This window comes from Protomyctophum parallelum, assembly GCF_964188405.1.
Source record: "Protomyctophum parallelum genome assembly, chromosome: 1".
Taxonomy (NCBI): Eukaryota; Metazoa; Chordata; class Actinopteri; order Myctophiformes; family Myctophidae; genus Protomyctophum; species Protomyctophum parallelum.
The window spans coordinates 12,182,352-12,202,878 of record NC_139697.1 but is presented as its reverse complement, the minus strand read 5'-3'; the positions used below and the strand labels follow the sequence as shown (position 1 = coordinate 12,202,878).

Genomic DNA, 20,527 nt, shown 5'->3' with positions numbered 1-20,527 from the left:
TTTTAAACTTTAAGACTCCAGTAGAAGAATGTGCACACTCTGTTGATGTTAAAGACTGTGACATGCTATGTATGCTACAGTAGCTTGTACCTCTATGTGTGTTAGTGTGAATATGTCCATGAGTGTGTGTGTGTGTGTGTGTGTGTGCGTGCGCTCCTCACCTTGATGATGATGCGTATAGCGGACACTCCAGACATGGCCATGACTTTGGCACAGTTGGGGATGAGGTTGAACAGGATGGGGACGATGGACTCTGCTCCGTGGTCAAACCTGTTCCCCAGCACTGAGGACAGGTGGCTGCACGCACACACACACACACGCACGTTTACCATTACCAATATACCCAATTTATGTTACGACCCTTTGTCTAGGGGTCTAAAGTAGTAACATAAATGTGGAACGACGACAACTGAATTAAAAACTTAAATGTTTTATTACTTCAGCGCAGCAGTTTAAACATGAAAATGGTCACTGATAAAAATGTACTTCAGGGTGAAGGTTTACAATGATTTAAAATATCCTAGCTTATATATAATCTATAAATATAATAAGTTAACCCCTATCCGAAAAGAAACAAAAAGACAATGCTGAACCTACTTAGCCAAACTAAAAAGTACACAGGGAAGCTCCAAGCTCACAATGCGTTTCATCGCGGCACATTGTGAGCTTATAGATCAGCAAAATCCCCCAAAATCGATCATTCTATTCCAATGGATTATGTGTTTAATGTTTATTAGTATAGTAGTAAGATGAAGTACTCACGCCACGGTCATGCAGGCCTCTCGCACCACCTGAGACCTCAGGTCTTTAGCGGACATCTTGAAGGCTCCATCCAGAAGGCGGAGGTGCTGGTAGAAGCTGTCGTAGTCGGTGGCCCCCGCCACCACCAACGAGCGCACCTTCTTCAGCTGGTAGGGGGCGACAGAACAGCGAACCAATCAGATGATGACAACCTCAGAAGACAGTTACTTTGACTCCACATGTGTCGAGTGCGAGAAGCTTTGGTTGGAAATAGCCGATCGACAAGCTCACAACACAAATACGGATGCAACCCTTTTACGGCTCAGTGATGTAAATTGGATTTCAATGTAATGGGTCCCGGGACCCAGGGGTGGTCTTTTAGATGGGTCCCAGGGACATTTTATGAGTGCTACTTCAACAACGTTAAGAGTACAGTACTGAGTACATGATTGTGTCTTTTCTAAATTGAGTGAGTCTAAGGATGCAGGATGCAGCCTATTTTCATCACTGCGGCTGTGTGCTGGTTTTGAGTTGTGCTAAAAATGAACTCCTATGGGAGTGATTTCAAACCGAGACAGGAGAGGGATGCAAATGCAAATAAGACCGGAGCATTTGTTTTGTTTCCCCCCCATAGAGGATCAGACTCATCCTCACTACAAGGGTCTGCCCAGCTTGACTCCGTACAAGCCTGCACAATGAGTTTAAATGTATCCATGGCGAGTGGAGGGTGGAGACGGGCGGAGATATCCAATCTCCTGTGAGACCAGGACTAATAGGACCAGGACGAGTAACTTCCTCCGTTGTCAAGACTCCACCTCATTTCCTCCTCACCTCGAGCTATAGTGCACTGTAGTCAATAATCCCTCAACCTAATGTCCCTTTAGTGTCTGGTATTTAGTATTTACTGGCCGTATGTATGAGTGAGGCTGGGACTCCATGCATGGAACGGTGTTTAGTGGCTGGTGAGTCGCTATGGCTCCCTCTCTCTCTACTCACAGCGGTGGCTCTCTGGTCCCAGTCATGCTTGTCATCTGAGCAGATCTCACGGATCTTGTTCAGGTTGTCCTCCAGGTCTCTGGACGAGTAGATCTGCACAGACAGACAGACAGACATCATTGATGATGAGAGATGAAGGCTTAAGGCTTTCAGACATTCTGGTGTAGTTAATATGCATAATTCTGGTTATTACTTACTTTGTTGTATATGTATATATATTCCTTTTTTATGGCATGGCTCTGCAAAAGGCTAGCCGTCTATGACAGTCTGGTTGACTGTGTGTGTGTGTGTGTGTGTGTTACCTGTACAACAGGGACATCAGTGAAGCCTTTGATGAAGTCTTCCTCATCGATGGCCCCTGCACCCGTTTCCTTGGACACTACAAAAATAAATTACAAAGTGATCTTTAGAGAGAGAATTGTGTGTGGAGGGGCTGCAATTCAGCTGGAAAAGCGCTATAAAAATGCAATTCATTATTATTATTATTATTCACTGGGATATTTTTTTCCTGAGCCAGGTTTAACTCACTAAAACATGCGCGCACACGCACGCACGCACACACGCACGCACTCACGCGCACACACAGAGAATTACACCCCCACATACAGTCAGTCAGAGTCTGCATCTCTAATGGACTTTCTGGACGTAATGGGCCTGTCAATCACAGCTCTCCGGACTACACCCCACCCCCAGGGAGGGAGGGAGGGAGGCGGGAGGAATGAAAGGGGAGAGGACGACCAGGCAGGTACCTGGGGAGGTGGAGGGTATTACAATATGATGTTTTTAGGACTAGGAAGAGAAAGACGAGAGCAGTGGGGTAGTAGAAGTCCATCTCTTGTCTCCTCCCCCTGGGACAGTGTCCATTCAAGATGTTCAAATATACTGCATGCATCTATCTGGAAGCTCTGAGGAGCTGGTGGTACACACTAAACACAAATGGTGCTTCTTTGTCTTGTGATCATAGGGGAAAACCTCATTTTGGTGCAGCTCATGTATACATATACCGGCTAGTGTTTCCACTAGGCATTATGACTATGTATGTATTGTTGTTTTGCTCTTGGCATTTTGGTTTTAGTTTTGTCTCTGTGGTACTCTGTGTACAGCACTTTGGTTCAATTTACAATTACAATTTAGGCATTTAACAGACGCTCTTAATCCAGAGCGATTTACAATTCAACACTGTTGTTTTAAATGTGCTCTATAAATACAGTGGATTGGATAGTTATTCATGCTTATAAAAATGTAAATATATTTAGATTTTTCTCTTGACCTTTCCTGTTTTCTCCTTGCTTTCCCTTTTCCTATTTCCGAACCAGTTCTGGCTTTTTATTGGTGTTTGAGTTGGAAATATTATATAAGAATATAATAACTTCTGTGATCAATGGCTCATAAGAGAAATATTGTTACAAAACAAATGTGTATTTACAGCTGTATTAACCCATTTTGACCTGAGATCAGATTCTAAAAATGTCTTCTACGTCCTGACATTTTTCTGAAAAAGCTATGTTCTTCGATTTTTTTTTAAATAGCTAAAGCATAACATAGTGCTAACACTATTAACGTAGACAATGAGCTACAACATGACTTGCACAAGTTGCAGTGTCAACCGTAAACAAGACCAATGTTATATATTTTCCAGCTGGGCTGACAGCCTGTTTTGATTAAAAGCAGGTTGTAAACTCATTGTCTACATTAGGACCGCTATGGTAGGAATTTGCATGGGTGTGTCAATGTTATGTGGATAGAAAACGCTATGCGACTCTGCACCGAGTACAACAGCAGCCTGGCTGCCTGCCTGCCTGCCGCACTAGCTACTGTAGCAACCAGCAAGCACATAATATGTGCTTGCTGATTCCACAATATTATTGTGGAATCAATCATTGTGACATTGAAGAAATCCAAACTTTCATAGTGGAATGAATGTAGCTCAGACAAATTATTCCCATCACTGTGACGCTGTCAGAAGTGGTAGCTAAATTGTACCACTTAAGTCTTAAAGAGTGAAATCCATTGAAACAAAGGGCATGAAATTGCTTTGGAGCCCACAAGTCATGCTCCAGTCACCCCATTGTAGATGCAGTGTTAAAGGCTTTCGCGTTATTGTTGAATTTATACTCTGTTGTACAACGGTGTCATTCACCGAATATAATAGCCATCGACAGTACAAGCTCACAACACGTCATGGCGAAGCGCTTTATGCTTGTAGTTCATGTATTTTGGCCTTACGGAGTGTGTTCTGTCTAGAGTCTAGTTGCTGGTTGTTGGCAGAATGCGTGGGGGGCTGCTGTCTGTATGTTCCTAATGCAGAGTGGCAGATATGGTAAGACTGTGAAGCTGACCAAGAAGGAAAAGATCTGAGCATTCACGTTTACATTTGTTTTCACAGACAGCTCAACACAGAAACACAAAAAGCAGCATCCAGAAAATAGCAGATTTTAATTAAAAAATGCTTATCTATATTATTATCTATGTATTATAAAGAGACATAGAGAGACAGATACAGAATCTACATATATGGGCATAAAAGGGACACAGACATGGGTGGACATTATTACGCTGGTTCTAAATCAGGACTATGCATCCATCATGTCTACACAGGCTTACAGCAGAGCGCACAGCGTTTTTTTTTAAGTCAAACCTGTACATGCAGTACTGTACTAAGTACTGTACTGTACTAGACCTAGCACATGTTGTTCCTACTACCAGTACCTTCTTGCACTAATAGACATATTGTGTGTATATACCAGTTGCTAAAGTATTCTCCCATGATTAGGACCACAATGGAATGGAAACAAGTCTTCAGGGACTTTTGTGTTATCCTTTTATAATTATTGTATAACTGTACCTCTGTATTCTTTGTAACTGTTAAAAAAAAGTATTCAATCAATCAATCAATCATATTCTGTTCAAATTCACTACATTAGTCTCTCTGCACTGAACTTATGTTACTACACGTTGTTGTCGATCAGAATTCATGTTTACTCTGCTTATTCCGATCTTGCATTAGAAAGGAACGCACTGGATAGGAGCGTCTCAGTTTGCAGTTGAAAATACAGGACCGGGAAACGAAGTTGCAGCACAACTGCAACAGATTCAGTACATGGCCAAGTGCACGTGCTCCTCCCAGCAGAAACTGAGCCGTTTTCCAGCTTATTCTTACCGCCTTCATCTGATCTGGACAAAAAGGAAAGCCGGTTTTGACTTCCACTGGACATTTTCTGAAATCAGATTACTGACTGAAAATGGGAAATAACCACATTACGACAGTAGTGCATGTAAAAGTCTGCAAGACAGTCATTCTGGGTCAACCGGTGCAAGGCAAGTGTCTGTGATATTTCTGAATGTCAACCGCAGAGGCGGACGGAGACCACTGGGTATAATGAGATGCTGATTATTAATTTATAATAATGATGCGTGTGCTCCGTCAGCACACACTCTGATGCAGAGGGGACCAGTGTCAGATCAGAGGTAAGCTAAGCAACACCAGGGAAAATAGTCATACAGTATGTAGAGTGCACACTCACAGAGAACATTGTAGTGCCTCAAAGACACAGAATCTGGTAAAAACATCAAAGCTAGCCTCACAGTCAGAGGATGAGCTTTGAGCTCCAAACGTTATAGCTTTTTTTGTGGTAAAATAAAGCATCTGTCACATTGAAGTGTGCGAGCGTTGATTTATTTTTCTCTGCTTAACGCTCGTCGCTCAACACCTGGCCATGGTTAGGGATGTGAATCTCTTTTTCCTGTTTTCAAAACATCAAACCTAGCAATAGTGCCTGTCTGAACGATACTCTATCTAAAATCACATCCATATACCCATTTTCAAAGTTTCAAAGTAACAGTTCCTGGGGGACTATACAACTATCATCCTTGCTTAATCCGACATATACATTGCATTGTATGTGTAGTGCTCATTAATATGCGCTGTCCCGTCCAAATAAACCTACAGTATGTAAGAAAGAAAGAACAGAGATTTCCAGTCTTCCCTTTCCAGAGCAATATTAGCAAAACTATTTTCTACAATATTGCTTTCAGGATGACTTCTCCTGCTCTTCACTGTATGAATCCATAATTCCAGTGTACGATACGGCTTGCACACTAGACACTGCTGGTTGAGTGTATGCGCGCACGCACGTACGTGTGTGTGTGTGTGTGTGCGTGCGTGTGTTGTGTGTGCAAATATGTACAGTATATGTGCACATGCCAGCACTGTCACAGATGCATCAGTTAAAGGGCCAGGGGGAGGAAATCGACCACTCGGCAGGCCGTGGGAAACACTGATTCTTCCTTCCTTCCGACTTGCAGACGCAGAGAAAGGACAGGGAGGGGTGGATCGATATGGTAATAAACATAGCGTCTTTCCCAGACCCGTTTAAACCCTGGGAGTGCATCCCGACAACGTCTCTGTCGCTTTCTCCGTCACTCTACTTTGATGATGGCAAACACGATACTGACTGACTGAGTCACGCTGCAGATAAAGGTTATTACCATGGTGATTATTGGACATAAAAGCAGATGTGATCCCTGAGAAGACATTCAGTGTGGGAGGGCACGCAGTGTTGCCACAATGCGTCACATCGCGCGACGCCTTGTGAGCTTGTAGATCTCCTCTTTTTCAAATGCACTCCCTGGCACAAAATATTTTCAGATGAGGGTCCGTGGACAAATACATATTAATTTAGGGAGTCGTAGTTGTTTGAGAACTACCGGTTTAAACAACAGGAAGCCCAAATAAGACACTACACTTAGAAACAGGGGTGGGGCATGGGACACCTAGGGCTCCATTTCCGTCACCGCTAAACCCCTTATCCCTAAACTTCTTTGCCTTTTTTTTATATTTTGAAAGTTAATAGTTCAACTAGCCAATCTACATTGACACGTTGTGAGCTTGTAGACTGGCCATTTTAACTATTCAAACATGTTTTGCAAAATAGTAAGAAAAGGCAAAGAAGTTTAGGGATAAGGGGTTTAGCCGTGACGAAAATGGAGCCCCCAGTCTAGAAACAAGCCCCCCCAAAAATGCAACCACCACCACATTTAACACCTTGAATGCCCGGATGTAGTTGGAACCAGTAAATCAGCGCGCCCAGCGATTTGCTGCTTCAGAGCCCATTTCAAGGTGGCACGGCGCCATCTTGGAAGTAGCTAGAAGTAGCTAGATGTAGCAAGGATGGATAGCAACCAGAGCTATGATTACTTCTAACGCGGCAAGCGACAGGACCGCGCCGGGCCGTCAAAAACACAAACTTTGGTTAGAATTGGAAGAATTAAGATTTCATTAAGATCTCATCCATTAAAACGGAGGGGGAACCACTTTGGAAACCGGAAATGACATTGAATGTTGCCCAACAGGCGCTCCCAGCCTGTGGAGCGATGCGCTCGGTTATGGAATGATTAATGTCCCGTCTTTTGATTAATCTCCGATCTGACGCAATTTATTAATAAGGCGGAGACCTCCGTCACCGGGCCCTCAAACTGTTAATAAACGACTTGATTTACAAGCTACTGAAAAAAAAAAGAGGGCCAAAGACACTTATAATAAGCGAACATGGCAACACTGTAGGAGGAGAGGAGGGTAGTCTCCACTACTGCCCAGATCACCGATAACATGACACACAGTACTGGATCCTAAACAGAGGGCCTCCGTCCAACATCTAGCTGTATTTACAGCCACATGCTAAAGTGCCTCTCTGAGGACATTAATGTTTAATACTCTGTTATGTGCTTGTGTTGTAAAAAAAAGTAAAAAAAAAACACTAATGCGTTTCTGTATCGTCAGACCCAGCGCTGGGGAACCAAAACGAGACATTAGATGATTAGAGGGAGGGGGAGGGGCATGGCACAGCTAGTCTAGTCTCTCTCACAATTATCAAATGCTTCCGACTGTTTTTGAATAGCCAACTTATAAATGAATAAAGTGGTAATTGCGATGCTATATAAAATATTTTTGGAATCAGAGAATGTCATCATATTTATTGTGAGAAGTATGCAAATCTTCTTTCTAAATGTCACTGTTCTTTTGGTGTTAGCATTATGTTATGCTTTAGCCATTGAAAAATAGCAGATCTATAAGCTCGTAGGAGCTTGTAGGTCTGCTATTTTTGAAAAATCAAAGAACGACTGACATAGAAACATAGCTTTTTCAGAAAACTGTCAGGATGTAGAAGACATTTTTAGAATCTGATCTCAGGTCAGAATGGGTTAAGGAGGATCAGTATGTTGTAACATCAAACGGGACCGGTCCGCTTGCATTTATACAGCAAAGGTTTGAAACCGATATAGGGATAATAACTACGATAGCAATAATCATGGGCAGCAAAAAATAACAATAATATAGTTTTCCAGTTGGTGAATTGATTTTTCAGTATGTTAGTATGGTTAGTATGTTCCATACTAACATACTAAACATGTGAGTTTGGATGGGATGTTAACCTAGTGGAATGTATTGACATCTACCAGGCCAGCCCTCAATCAATTAATCAATCCTTTTGATAGGACACTGCCATGGGTTATTAACCCTAAAAACAGAACTCTTCTCTATTAGAGACTGCGTTCATGACGATACAATCCTAAATGTTAATAACACCTTTCTTAAATCAAACATCTCACTAACAGACACCTCATATTTACATAGAAAAATGCGGAGAGATATTTAACTCAGCAAGTATAAAAATGGACACGTCAGGACTGGACTGTAACTAATGTCCTAATTTGAACATTCCAGAGTTAAATTAACACTTCAGATTTTGCTGTGTACAGTACTCAACTCACCGCAGAGTGTGTGTGTGTGTGTGTGTGTGTGTGTGTGTGTGTCTGTCTCTCTATCTTAGAGGAAGCTTGTATGACCAAAGTACCAGCCGCCCCAGCTTATGATCACAGAGCTATAGGTGCAATCTGAATCTACATGTGTTCATCCTTGGCAGCAATATTCAGTGCAATCTCTTCCATCATTGGTAGCTGCCAAAGCCGCTGTTACTTGTACCCCTCTTGAGTGGTGTTTGGGTAATTGTCCAAGATTTGCTGACAGTAGATTTTTACATCAACTTGTAAATATTTGTGTCCTTGAATTGTATCTCTTATGTGGACATAAATAAATTAAAGTGTGTGTGTGTGTGTGTGTGTGTGTGTGTGTGTGTGCCTACCTAGCTTGCTGCCGGTGGCACTGGGCCGGCGGGCAGCAGAGGACTCGCTGGCCTTCTTGGGGACTTTGGGGACCTTGAAGGCGGTGGGCCTGTTCCCACTGTCCACACTGTCGTCATCCTCAAAGCTACGGTCTGGAAGACAAAACACACCACACAGTTAACACACTGCAGTCACACTGTGGGAAAGCAAACTTCATGTAGAGACTCAGACAACAACATTTCTGTCAGGCAGAAACCAATCTCCAATATTATTCTAACGTGTTGTGTTTTTCAGTAAATTAATGTCCTGATCATACTACAGCGTTAGCCTGGCTAGTACACCAGACTCCTGTCACACTCGTCGTACCGAAGGCAATTTGTTTTTGCCACCGGCAGATTCGCGTCTGGCCGTTGCGAGGTTACTACAGCGTCTCACAAAAGCATGTTGAGATTGTCGATCTGCAACTTTTTAATTTTTTTATTTGAATCCTGAAAAGTAACAGCTTTGGAACATATGCAGTTTCCACCCGACAGAGAAGATATATATGCCATATACGACAGTTTTATGCATAGAAATATATAAATTATACTGGAGCAGACACAATTGCGTTCCAATATGGCTACACTAAGCTATATGTGTGGCTAGTGCAATAGTTTATTTGTTGCATTATCACACACACAATTCCCCCACTTCAGCACTATTTTATACTTTGCGTGCAACAGTCAGTGACGCAGGGCGAAAATAGCCAATCTAGCCCAACTGCAAAATCTATTCTAAAGGCTCAGAGAGCTGTAGATCTTCAATTTCTACTTGCCCAAAATGGAGATGCCAAGTTGAAAGTGGATTAAACACACTAAAGAAAATAGTTATTTCATTGCATTCTGCATGTGTGTGTGAAGGGGGGTGGGTAGAAAAGAAACAGCTGACAAAAGAGGGAAGAATAATGCACACAGAAAGAGGAGACGGTGTGTAGAGCCTGGTCAACACACTGGCCAGTTATCATTGCGTGCACGCACCCACGCACACCCACACACACACACACACACACACACACACACACACACACACACACACACACAGCCAGTGACAGTAAAGACATCCACCCACACAGCCAGTGACAGTCAAGACATCCACCCACACAGCCAGTGACAGTCAAGACATCCACCCACACAGCCAGTGACAGTCAAGACATCCACCCACACAGCCAGTGACAGTCAAGACAGTTTTACAGGCTAGCAAGAAAGAAATGCTCTGTCTGTACTCTGTAGACTAGAGGCTATAGAGAATGAGAGTCATCGTTTGACACTGACTGAGGCTAGCTTAGACCTTTTAGCATCCTTAGCAACGTTGCTACTATGAAGAACAAACACTTTGTTGTGGAAGACAACATGCTAGGTGTATGGGTGCGTAATATGCACCATGCATGCACGCACCAAGCGTGCATGTGCTACTCTCACACACACACTAACCGAGTACACGCACACTCACACACGGTACACACACACACACACACACACACACACACACACACAGTGGAGATCTAAGAGTGCTTGGTCGAGGAGGACTGCAGTTACACGCCAGTTTCTCTGACAACCAGCTAGCTATGCATTGTGAACTGCACCATAGCCACCACCCTACTACACCTCCACGCATGCATCATCTAACACACACACACACACACACACACACACACACACAGTCAACATGCAAACATCATTGACAGTCAGCTGTGTGTACACAAAACAGCAGCCATGGAAAAAGTAGACCTCATTACTGCACGTCAAAACGCTACTGTACGTATCAGGAGGAATTTGACGAGCAGCCGTGCACACAATGTCCGCGCGCACGCACAAACACACAAGACTCACAGTCACAGATGCGCTGGCAGATGAGTCGCCTCATGACTCCAAGGAGGGCGTGGTGTTTTTGGGGCGCCCCCCCTCCCTCTGTTCCGAGCCGTAACCCCAACACACACACACACACCTCACATGCACCTGGTGCCGAGGAGGAAGCGGTGACACCAACACCACACACCCTCACCGCTGCCTGTAAACCCCTTCACCCAGTCTACTGCCGGCATTTTCTCTCTCTCTCTCTCTCTCGCTCTCCCTCTGTCTCTCTCAGTCACTCTCTCTTCTTTCCATTCTACATCCAATCCACAGCAGCCTTGTAGCCAATCAGGGGAGAGATGACATCATAGGCAACCAGCCAGTGCGGAGGCTGCGCGCATGTGTGTGTGCGCGCGTGCGAGAGAGAGGGACATACACACACACACACAGAAAGTGAGAGAGAGACACCCCAGGAATATTAACCAGGTTATTCTGTAACCCTGCCAGGCCAGCTGAGCTAACCTAAACCCCTTAGCATTGACCGCTCACACACACGTTTGCACATCGCACGCACACACCTTGCAGGCCCAACAATACATTGTTTAACTCACAATACAGTAGTTAGTACACTCACTGCATATTATCGTCTGTCGGGTGGAATATATTATGTACAAAACTGTGAGCTTGTAGATCTGCTACTTTTGATGTGATGCTGTAGTATGATTGTTTTTTCCTGTGGTGATATTGAATTTTGTCGTTATTCTTCATGTCATGTCTGAAGTTGTATATGAATTGATCGCAAGGGCCTAAATGGAAACGATGCTTGTTTTTTAATGCTATCTGTTGCTGTTTTTTTACATTGCTGTCTAATAAACTAATCAATCAATCAAGTAATAATTTACGGAAAAACACACAAAAGGTTTCCGACCGACAGCAACGATATATTGTTAACACCTTGTATGTCCAAAGCTGTTACTCTTATTATTTTAAATTATTTTAAAAGCATTTAAAAATAGAGAAAATAGCAGACCTAGCAGATGTGCCATTTTAACTAGTACATTTGTATGACACTGTTGTATGATTAAGTCATAGGGCTGCAACGATTCATCGATTAATCGTAATCAAATCGATTATTCAATTAGTTGTCAACTAATTTAGTAATCGATTAATCGGATCGGCAACTAATCACTAGAGTTTTTTGCAATTTATCATAGGTTTTTTCCCACTTAACCATATAGTTTTTCCAGTGTTAAGTGTAACTAAATTAACCTATTTGAGTTCAGAAGAGTACTGTTCCTTCTAGACTGACACATGTGAAGCTATTCTTTAATCAAATGCATGCAGTCAGAATAGGTCTAAAGACACCATGAGTTTCTTTAATTAATTTTTAATTTAGTTTGTCTTTTATTTGAATAGCAGCCTAATCAGCAGCTAATCAAATGCATTTTTGAATGAATTATATTTTTTGTTAGTTAGAACATAAAATAACCTAAAATATATTTTTAAGGTGATAGCATAAGAAGTGTCATAATCCGATTAATCGATTAATCGTTTAAAAAATCGGCAGATGAATCGATTATGAAAATAATCGTTAGTTGCAGCCCTATTAAGTCATAGGGTCATTTCATTCACAGAAATACAGATAAAAGGTTTCTGCCCCGACAGCAACGATAATGTCTCAATTACCTGGTAGACTAGAACATACACACACACACACACACACACACACACACACACACACACACACACACAGAACAAAGGCTGATGTGATGGTGACAAAGGAGGGGACGTGTGGAGGAAGGCCACACCCCACCAGCTGAGACCCCCCCCCCCACACACCATGACAAACGCCCAGCTCATATTATATAACATAAAATATTAAGGTAGGACTCGAGACATGTGCAATATTGTGACTATCTTGGTTTGTTTATCTTTTTGCTTGTTTTTCATTTGGTTTTGCTTCCTATGGTATGGTGTGAATGATGGTGTAGATGAACTGGAGGAACCCCCCCCCCCCCCCCTGTCCTAATGTTGTTGTTTTGTTTTGTTTTTTTTGTTTATATGTTATGTCAGTTTGGCAAAGTATGTCCTTAGTAACTGTACGTGAAAACATTTAATAAAAACCAATACAAATATTAAAACACAAATAAGGTAGGATCATCATTTAATCGCAGCCTCGTGTTTATTTTAACAGAGCGCCAATATTGTTGTGTTGCCCTGCAATCATTGTTCCTCCATGACTGACCCAAGGGTCAGGTCACAGAGGTCAAAAGGTCAAGGCTGTCTAGGGCCACTCCACTGTCCCAGAACCCAAATTAGCCATCACGTTACCACCCAATGACCTACTTACTACCAATGGATTTACTCTCAATTACGGTACAATTTAGGCATTTAGCAGACGCATTTAACCCATTAATATGATTTTACAAATGCCTTCTAAATCCTGACAGTTTTCTGAAAAACCCATGTTTCCATGTCAAGTCATTCTCAAACATTTTCATGTCAAGGACCACCAAAAATATATTTAATTGGCCGCCGACCCCCAACTGAAAATATGTTGTTCCAGGAACCGCCCAGAAGCAAAGATTTGCACCACATTTTCACGATTTTTGAAAAATCGTCAATTTTGAATTTTTCAATAGCCAAGGTATAACATAATGGTTAAAACACTGAAAAGGGTTTGCGTACTGAATGGGTTAACAAAATACATTAATTTTTCAGAAAAATAACGACAACGACGACGGTTATTTCAAAATATATCGCACGAAAAAGATGTAATTAGTAATTATAATTACTCATTAGGCCTGACAGGTAATTCGTTTCAAATTAACGTCAGGCCTAATGAGTTTCTTCACTATAAAATTAATTTACATGCACACTAAAACCATGCTTACTGGGAATAATCAGCTAAAGAGAGCTAATTCTGCACAGTAAACAGATTTACTGTAGGGCTGTTGTGCGGACCTTTGACATGTTTACAATACATGTACCACCAGGTACAGCATGCGTGTAACGTTATCTCCTGAACTAATAATCTGGTTGTGGCAATAAATCAGATTAACCCATTTACTGTAGGTCTGACGTCAAAATTAAAAAAACGTTTGCTCTGAAAGAATATATATACAAAGATTCGTGCCGCATTTTTACGATTTTTCAAAAATAGCAGACCTACAAGCTCGTGGCACGCTATGAGCTTGTAGATCTGATATTTTTCAATAGCTAAAGTATAACATAATGCTTAGTTAAAACACCAAAAGGGGTTCACGTCCAGAATGGGTTAAAACAAAGCATACATAAGGCTGCCCAATTAAATGAAAATAATCATGAATCTTTATTTTATTTTATGCAATCATTAAGCTCAGCTGGTGCACCTCGACCTCCTCGCCTCTCCATTATGTAAGGGTTAATAACCAGAACGTTGTAAAAGCCATTGGGGAGTTGAGAAACAGCATAAGTCAGAGGTCATTACACGTCATTACACCAAATCACTGATGATTGTTGCAGACTACCTTTTTTCACTGACGAAAACTAAAATAAAAACTAAGCTGTGATGACTAAGACTAAAGATACTTTGGTAGACAAAATCAACTGTAGATCAGTCGACTAAAATGTTATATTTAGTCGACTAAAACTAAATCAAAATTTGCTGCCAAAATCAACACTGGACCAAAGATATTCACCTTAAAATAAAATAAAAACCTCCACCAAAAACATTACCAATAATCGTGATTAATAATCCTGATTACTAAATTAAGCGAAATCATCAATAAGCTCCGGTTACATGTTTTAATCAAATGTTTTTCTCCATAACAAGACCTGGAAACACTGTAAAATTAATTAAACACAGTCTCTCCTTCCTAATGTTACATGATCCTATGGCTACGTATTTTCAGACTGTGCACTTAAAAAAATGAATAAGATTTAAAACAAATTATATATATATATATATATATATATTATTTTTTGCATCCCACTTTAAAAAAACAGATGTCAGGGTGTTAAATGAACAACTCAGGATTTTACTGTGTTTAAGGGAAAACATTAGTCAGCAGCAGTGTACATCTCTCGGATGCTTCCCCTTTCACCAGTGTTATTCACCAGTGATATTCAACAGTGTTATTCACCAGTGTGATTTTCAGTCAATTAAATTAAAAGATGGAGGAATGTTATCGAATGTGATCACGACTACAGCCGTTAAGACAACAGACATGACTCATTAAACCGTGGAAGTGGAGTCTGATGAGTTCAGTCCACGTCGTTGAATCAAGCCAATAGCGAGCTTAACGGGCCGAATTATGACTTTCATTCATTCATTTTATTCATTAATATGTCCAGCTTCTGTCTGGTCAGGAGAACCATGTGTGTGTGTGTACTGTGTGTGTGTGTGTGTGTGTGTGTGTGTGTGTGTGTGTGTGTGTGTGTGTGTGTGTGTGTGTGTGTGTGTGTGTGTGTGTGTTCTAGTCTACCAGGTAATTGAGACATTATTGTTGCTGTCGGGGGAGAAACCTTTTATCTGTGTTTCTGTGAATGAAATACCCTACTGACTACTTCATCATGTGTCACAGCCATGACACCACAGACACGCAGAGCAGGACGGTGGCAACCAAATGGACCCGTATTTGGTTACGTTCGTACCCATAAGTAAGCCTTGCCGAGCCATGTGGCTCCGATGGCCGATGGCGTGCCGTGAGGCAGCTTGATGTACAAGACAAGCACACATCCCGTTCATGACGCCAGTATGTCGCAGGGACTTAACCCCCAATCTAACTCTTGATGCTGAGTGCCGAGTGCCAAGCATGGAGGCACTGCCTGGGGTCCCATCTTTCTAGTCTTTGGTATGACACCCGGCCCGGGGATCGAACCCTGACCTCCCAGTCAGTCAGGGCAGACACTGGAACCACAAGGCTGGATGTCCAGCAGTGGTTCCTACTAGCAAACCACCATGGTCATCCTCTACTGAATGTTGGGGGGGAGCGGGGAAGATGTAGTTATTCCAACGCCTTTTTTCCAACATTTATAACACAATATTTATTGTGCATGCATGGGAATGATGCCAAAAAATTATAACACGAGTAGCGTTTTTTTCACATTATTTGAAATTATATGTTGCCCTGCCTTTAACACTGAGGACCTTATATTGTTTGTGTGCGTGTGCGCGCAAGCAAGAGAGCAACCGAGGAAGTCATTCATTTGAAGCGGCCTGTTGCCATGGTGACCATAGAGACTGGATTGGACCCTCGGGGGAACAGTAGCATACAGAAAAGACACACAAATACACACACACACACACACACACACACTTCTATCGCATCAACAGTTGGATTTCTATCCATTGACTCACTGTGATGATTTATTGTGGTGTCATTGTGTTGTATTGCATCACCGACACATGAAACGTGATAAGCTACATCTACAAACCACACGTGCACGTTCACACAGTCACACACACACACACGCCCCCAACCATGCATCACACTGTGTTGCCATGGAAACTCCATCTCGTCCATGGAGGAGACAGGAGAGAGGAGGAGAGGATACGGTAGCAACCCACTGATCACAATGTAATGATCTCTCACAGACACACACGGCTGCGTATGACCAGTTGGGTTCCCTAAGCATAATATCTTTGCGATAAAACATTTTAGGGCGGTTATTTTATGAATGCCATTTTAAACTTTCTCCCTATTTTTTATCCTTAACCACGAAGCCGAAAATAATATTCTTGGTGCACGACACCAGAATGCACCTACAGTACACTAAGTAGAGATATAGCATATAACTCCAACCCTCACCCTGAAACCAATCTCTAAATCTTTACTCCTAACCCCAACCTGTTCCAAAATTGTACGTCTACCTCTAAAAATCATCCCTATATCCCTTTCTCAGGTTCTACTATACTTGTGGGGACATTTGGCTCTAGCAATGCACACACACACACAGCGAGAGCAAACAGCTTCCCTGATTAGTAATCCGTGTGAGAGTAATCCCTGGCATTCAGGGGCATTCATATAATTCAGACATGCTTATCGTATTAGCATGCTACTGTATGAGTGACATGCTATATGCTGTGTCACAGTCTCTCAGTTGCTCACACACACACACACACACACACACACACACACACACACACACACACACACACACACACACACACACACACACACACACACACACACACACACACACACACACACACACACACACACACACACACACACACACACACACACACACACACACACACACACACACACACACACACACACACACACAGAGAACAAAGGCTGATGTGATGGTGACACAGTGTACTCGTTTCATCCTGTGGCCATATGAGGGCAGTATTGACCATTTTTCTGTCAAACCATGGCCTCTGTTGTATCAAGGTTTATTAATAATGAATAAAAAGAACAACAGGATTCTATATTAAGACACTACTTCTTTCACCGGGGTCCCTCAGGGGTCTATACTTCTCTATATCTCGCCCCGAAATAGCAGATTTCGATTTTCAGACTCAGACTTTCTGTTTTGGAACACGTTTGTCTATTTTCACCAAATGTTCACCTATTCTACGTGGCCAGATTAGGGATGCTATAGGGTTGATGTTTTTCAACAGAAGGGAGAGCCAATTCTTTTTTTTTTTTTTTTTTTTTTTATCCCACGATTTTGTAACCCAGTTTTCTTTTCACCCAGTGCCAATTATCTAATGTAATCCTGGGCGCTACACTTCCTCTGCCAACCTGGGGGGGGAGCGGACTGACCTCATGCCTCCTCCTATGCATGAGGAGTCCAAGCTGCTTCTTTTCACCTGACAGAGGGGAATTTCCCCGGCCGGACGTAGCGCGTGGAAGGGACACGTTATTCCGACCAGTTCCTTTCCCCTCCATCAGGCGCCCCGGCTGGCCAGGGGGAGGTAGTTTTAGAGACCAGGATTACGGCATGTTTTTGTGAGGGTACCTACCCTGGGAGAGCCAATTCTATGTACATTAAATGCTATAGAAAAACACAAAATCTATATAGAGTAAATGCTGATGCAGTAAAAACTCTAATTCTAGCTAAATAAATACTTCCCAAAAATCCCCCAAGTCATGACTTCCATAACTACCGTGTGTGTGTGTGTGTGTGTGTGTGTGTGTGTGTGTGTGTGTGTGTGTGTGTGTGTGTGTGAGAGAGAGAGAAAGGTGGTTAACCCATTTTGGTCGGGAACCCCTTTTGGTGTTATACTTTAGCTATTGAAAAATAGCAGATCTATGAGCTTGTAGGTCTGCTATTTTTGAAAAATCGAAGAACCACTGACAAAGAAACATAGCTTTTTCAGAAAACTGTCAGGATGTAGAAGACATTTTTAGAATCTGATCTCAGGTCAAAATGGGTTTTAAACAGAACTGAAACCCAGTTCTATATAAAGAGTTGTCATTTCTTTGACTACCAGAGTTGTGTGTGCGTGCGTGCGTGCATGTTATAGCAGCCCAAGGTGCTCCCAGGTCAGGGGAAGCTTGAAGAATGACTTGCTGTGCTGCATGTTGTTGTGTGGAGGTGGCATCATCATCAGCTGGCAGGGGAACAGCTAATGTCATAAGCAGTGTTATGAACCAAATCCCCACAGACAGACAGACAGAACGCTCCACACTGAGGGCCCTCTGTCTGTGCCACACGTCACATGTGTGTGTGCGAGGGCACTCTGTCTGTGCCACACGTCATGTGTGTGTGTCGGTGATCTGATGGAGGCCACGGTGGGCGGCACGCATATAAAGTTACATGTTTTGTATGTGAAGGTACACAGTGTTTTGTATGTGAAGGTACACAGTGTTTTGTATGTGAAGGGACACAGTGTTTTGTATGTGAAGGGACACAGTGTTTTGTATGTGAAGGGACACAGTGTTTTGTATGTGAAGGGACACAGTGTTTTGTATGTGAAGGGACACAGTGTTTTGTATGTGAAGGTAGTGGTACACAGTGTTTTGTATGTGAAGGGACACAGTTTTTGTATGTGAAGGGACACAGTGTTTTGTATGTGAAGGGACACAGTGTTTTGTATGTGAAGGGACACAGTGTTTTGTATGTGAAGGGACACAGTGTTTTGTATGTGAAGGGACACAGTGTTTTGTATGTGAAGGGACACAGTGTTTTGTATGTGAAGGTAGTGGTACACAGTGTTTTGTATGTGAAGGTGCACAGTGTTTTGTATGTGAAGGGACACAGTGTTTTGTATGTGAAGGGACACAGTGTTTTGTATATGAAGGGACACAGTGTTTTGTATGTGAAGGTACACAGTGTTTTGTATGTGAAGGTACACAGTGTTTTGTATGTGAAGGTGCACAGTGTTTTGTATGTGAAGGGACACAGTGTTTTGTATGTGAAGGGACACAGTGTTTTGTATGTGAAGGTAGTGGTACACAGTGTTTTGTATGTGAAGGTACACAGTGTTTTGTATGTGAAGGTACACAGTGTTTTGAATGTGAAGGGACACAGTGTTTTGTATGTGAAGGTACACAGTGTTTTGTATGTGAAGGTACACAGTGTTTTGTATGTGAAGGGACACAGTGTTTTGTATGTGAAGGGACACAGTGTTTTGTATGTGAAGGTAGTGGTACACAGTGTTTTGTATGTGAAGGTACACAGTGTTTTGTATGTGAAGGTACACATGTTGCCGTGTTCAGTACACGGATACAAGTGATGGGTGGGTGGAGGTGGGCTGAGAAATAAAACTGGATGAAGCTTAGATACATACATCTACCCTCTTCCAAAAAAACTAATGCAAACAGTTTGAACTTAAGGAGAATTCCATGCTAGAAGGCTTTCTTACCTTTCTTTGTAGTGGTTACCTCCCCACCAAAAGGTGTTTTTTGTGCAAAAACTCCTTATTGGCTATTTCCCCTACCCTAAGCCCTCAATGAATTGCATTGAATGGGAATTGAATGTAACCTGACGCTGCCAGATCCAAGAAGCTTGCTACACAAATTTGTTTCACAGCTTATTGGGATCTGGGATCGCGGAAGCAAATTCGATGACGGGGCTGTTCCTTTTTTTCAAGATACTTGGTAGATGATTGGATGGGACCGTCTGTCTATCACCGTGTGGGCGTGCAAACACAACCAATCATATTGACGTGTCTATATAGCTTCACGTCCGGTTTCGCACATATCCCGCCCTTAGCTCACGCTGATTGGTCCGGTACGGAACGGATTTTTGTCAGCTCAACTGCTTGAGAGATCCCAGATGAGTGCTGTGTTGGGGAACATGGTTACCCAATACCGCCCTCATCTGGCAGCGTCAGGTTAAATTGAATGGGGCTATGGGGTGTTGTGCTAATTCGCTTATTTCCATCTAAATAAGTAGTAAAGTGTGCCGCTTGGGATATTATTTACATAATGAAGAGAGGTACAAAAATAAATAAAAAATTGAGCGATGGAAATAAGCGAATTAGCACAACACCCCATAGCCCCATTCAATTCAATTCAATTCATTTAGGGCTTATGGTAGTGGAAATAGCCAATAAGGAGGTTTTGCACAAAATAATACCTGGACCTCTTTGGTGGGGACATAACTACAAATAAAGGTAAGAAAGCCTTCCAGCATGGAATTCTCCTTCAACATTTTTAAAAGTCTTTGCTTCTCGGGGTCCCTGGGAAAAACATATTTTGAGGTGTGAGTCTGTGGCCAAATGCATATAATTTTATAATTTTGGGGGTCCTTGACATAACACCAGTTTGATGTCGTATCAATGCGCAGCTACTGCTGTTGCGCTGCAACATCCCCTTATCATTCACTAACCTCACCCCACACAGCCATCAGTTTTTGAGTGGTGCAACCACTCCTATAGATGAATCCAGGAACGGGTC

General features: G+C 42.4%; 1 protein-coding gene across 14 annotated transcripts in view; it reads right to left on the bottom strand.

The window, feature by feature from the left end:
- The window catches only part of clasp2 (cytoplasmic linker associated protein 2), a 116,663-nt gene that overhangs the window by 50,139 nt on the left and 45,997 nt on the right, over window positions 1-20,527 (bottom strand). For all 14 annotated transcript variants that reach the window (XM_083763702.1, XM_083763709.1, XM_083763713.1 and 11 more), the window contains 5 exons: window positions 8,880-9,011; window positions 2,040-2,116; window positions 1,738-1,830; window positions 763-908; window positions 162-297 (listed from right to left, as the gene is read on the bottom strand). In XM_083763702.1, coding sequence (XP_083619828.1) covers window positions 162-297; window positions 763-908; window positions 1,738-1,830; window positions 2,040-2,116; window positions 8,880-9,011 — 584 coding nt within the window. The remainder of the gene's footprint in view (window positions 1-161; window positions 298-762; window positions 909-1,737; window positions 1,831-2,039; window positions 2,117-8,879; window positions 9,012-20,527) is intronic.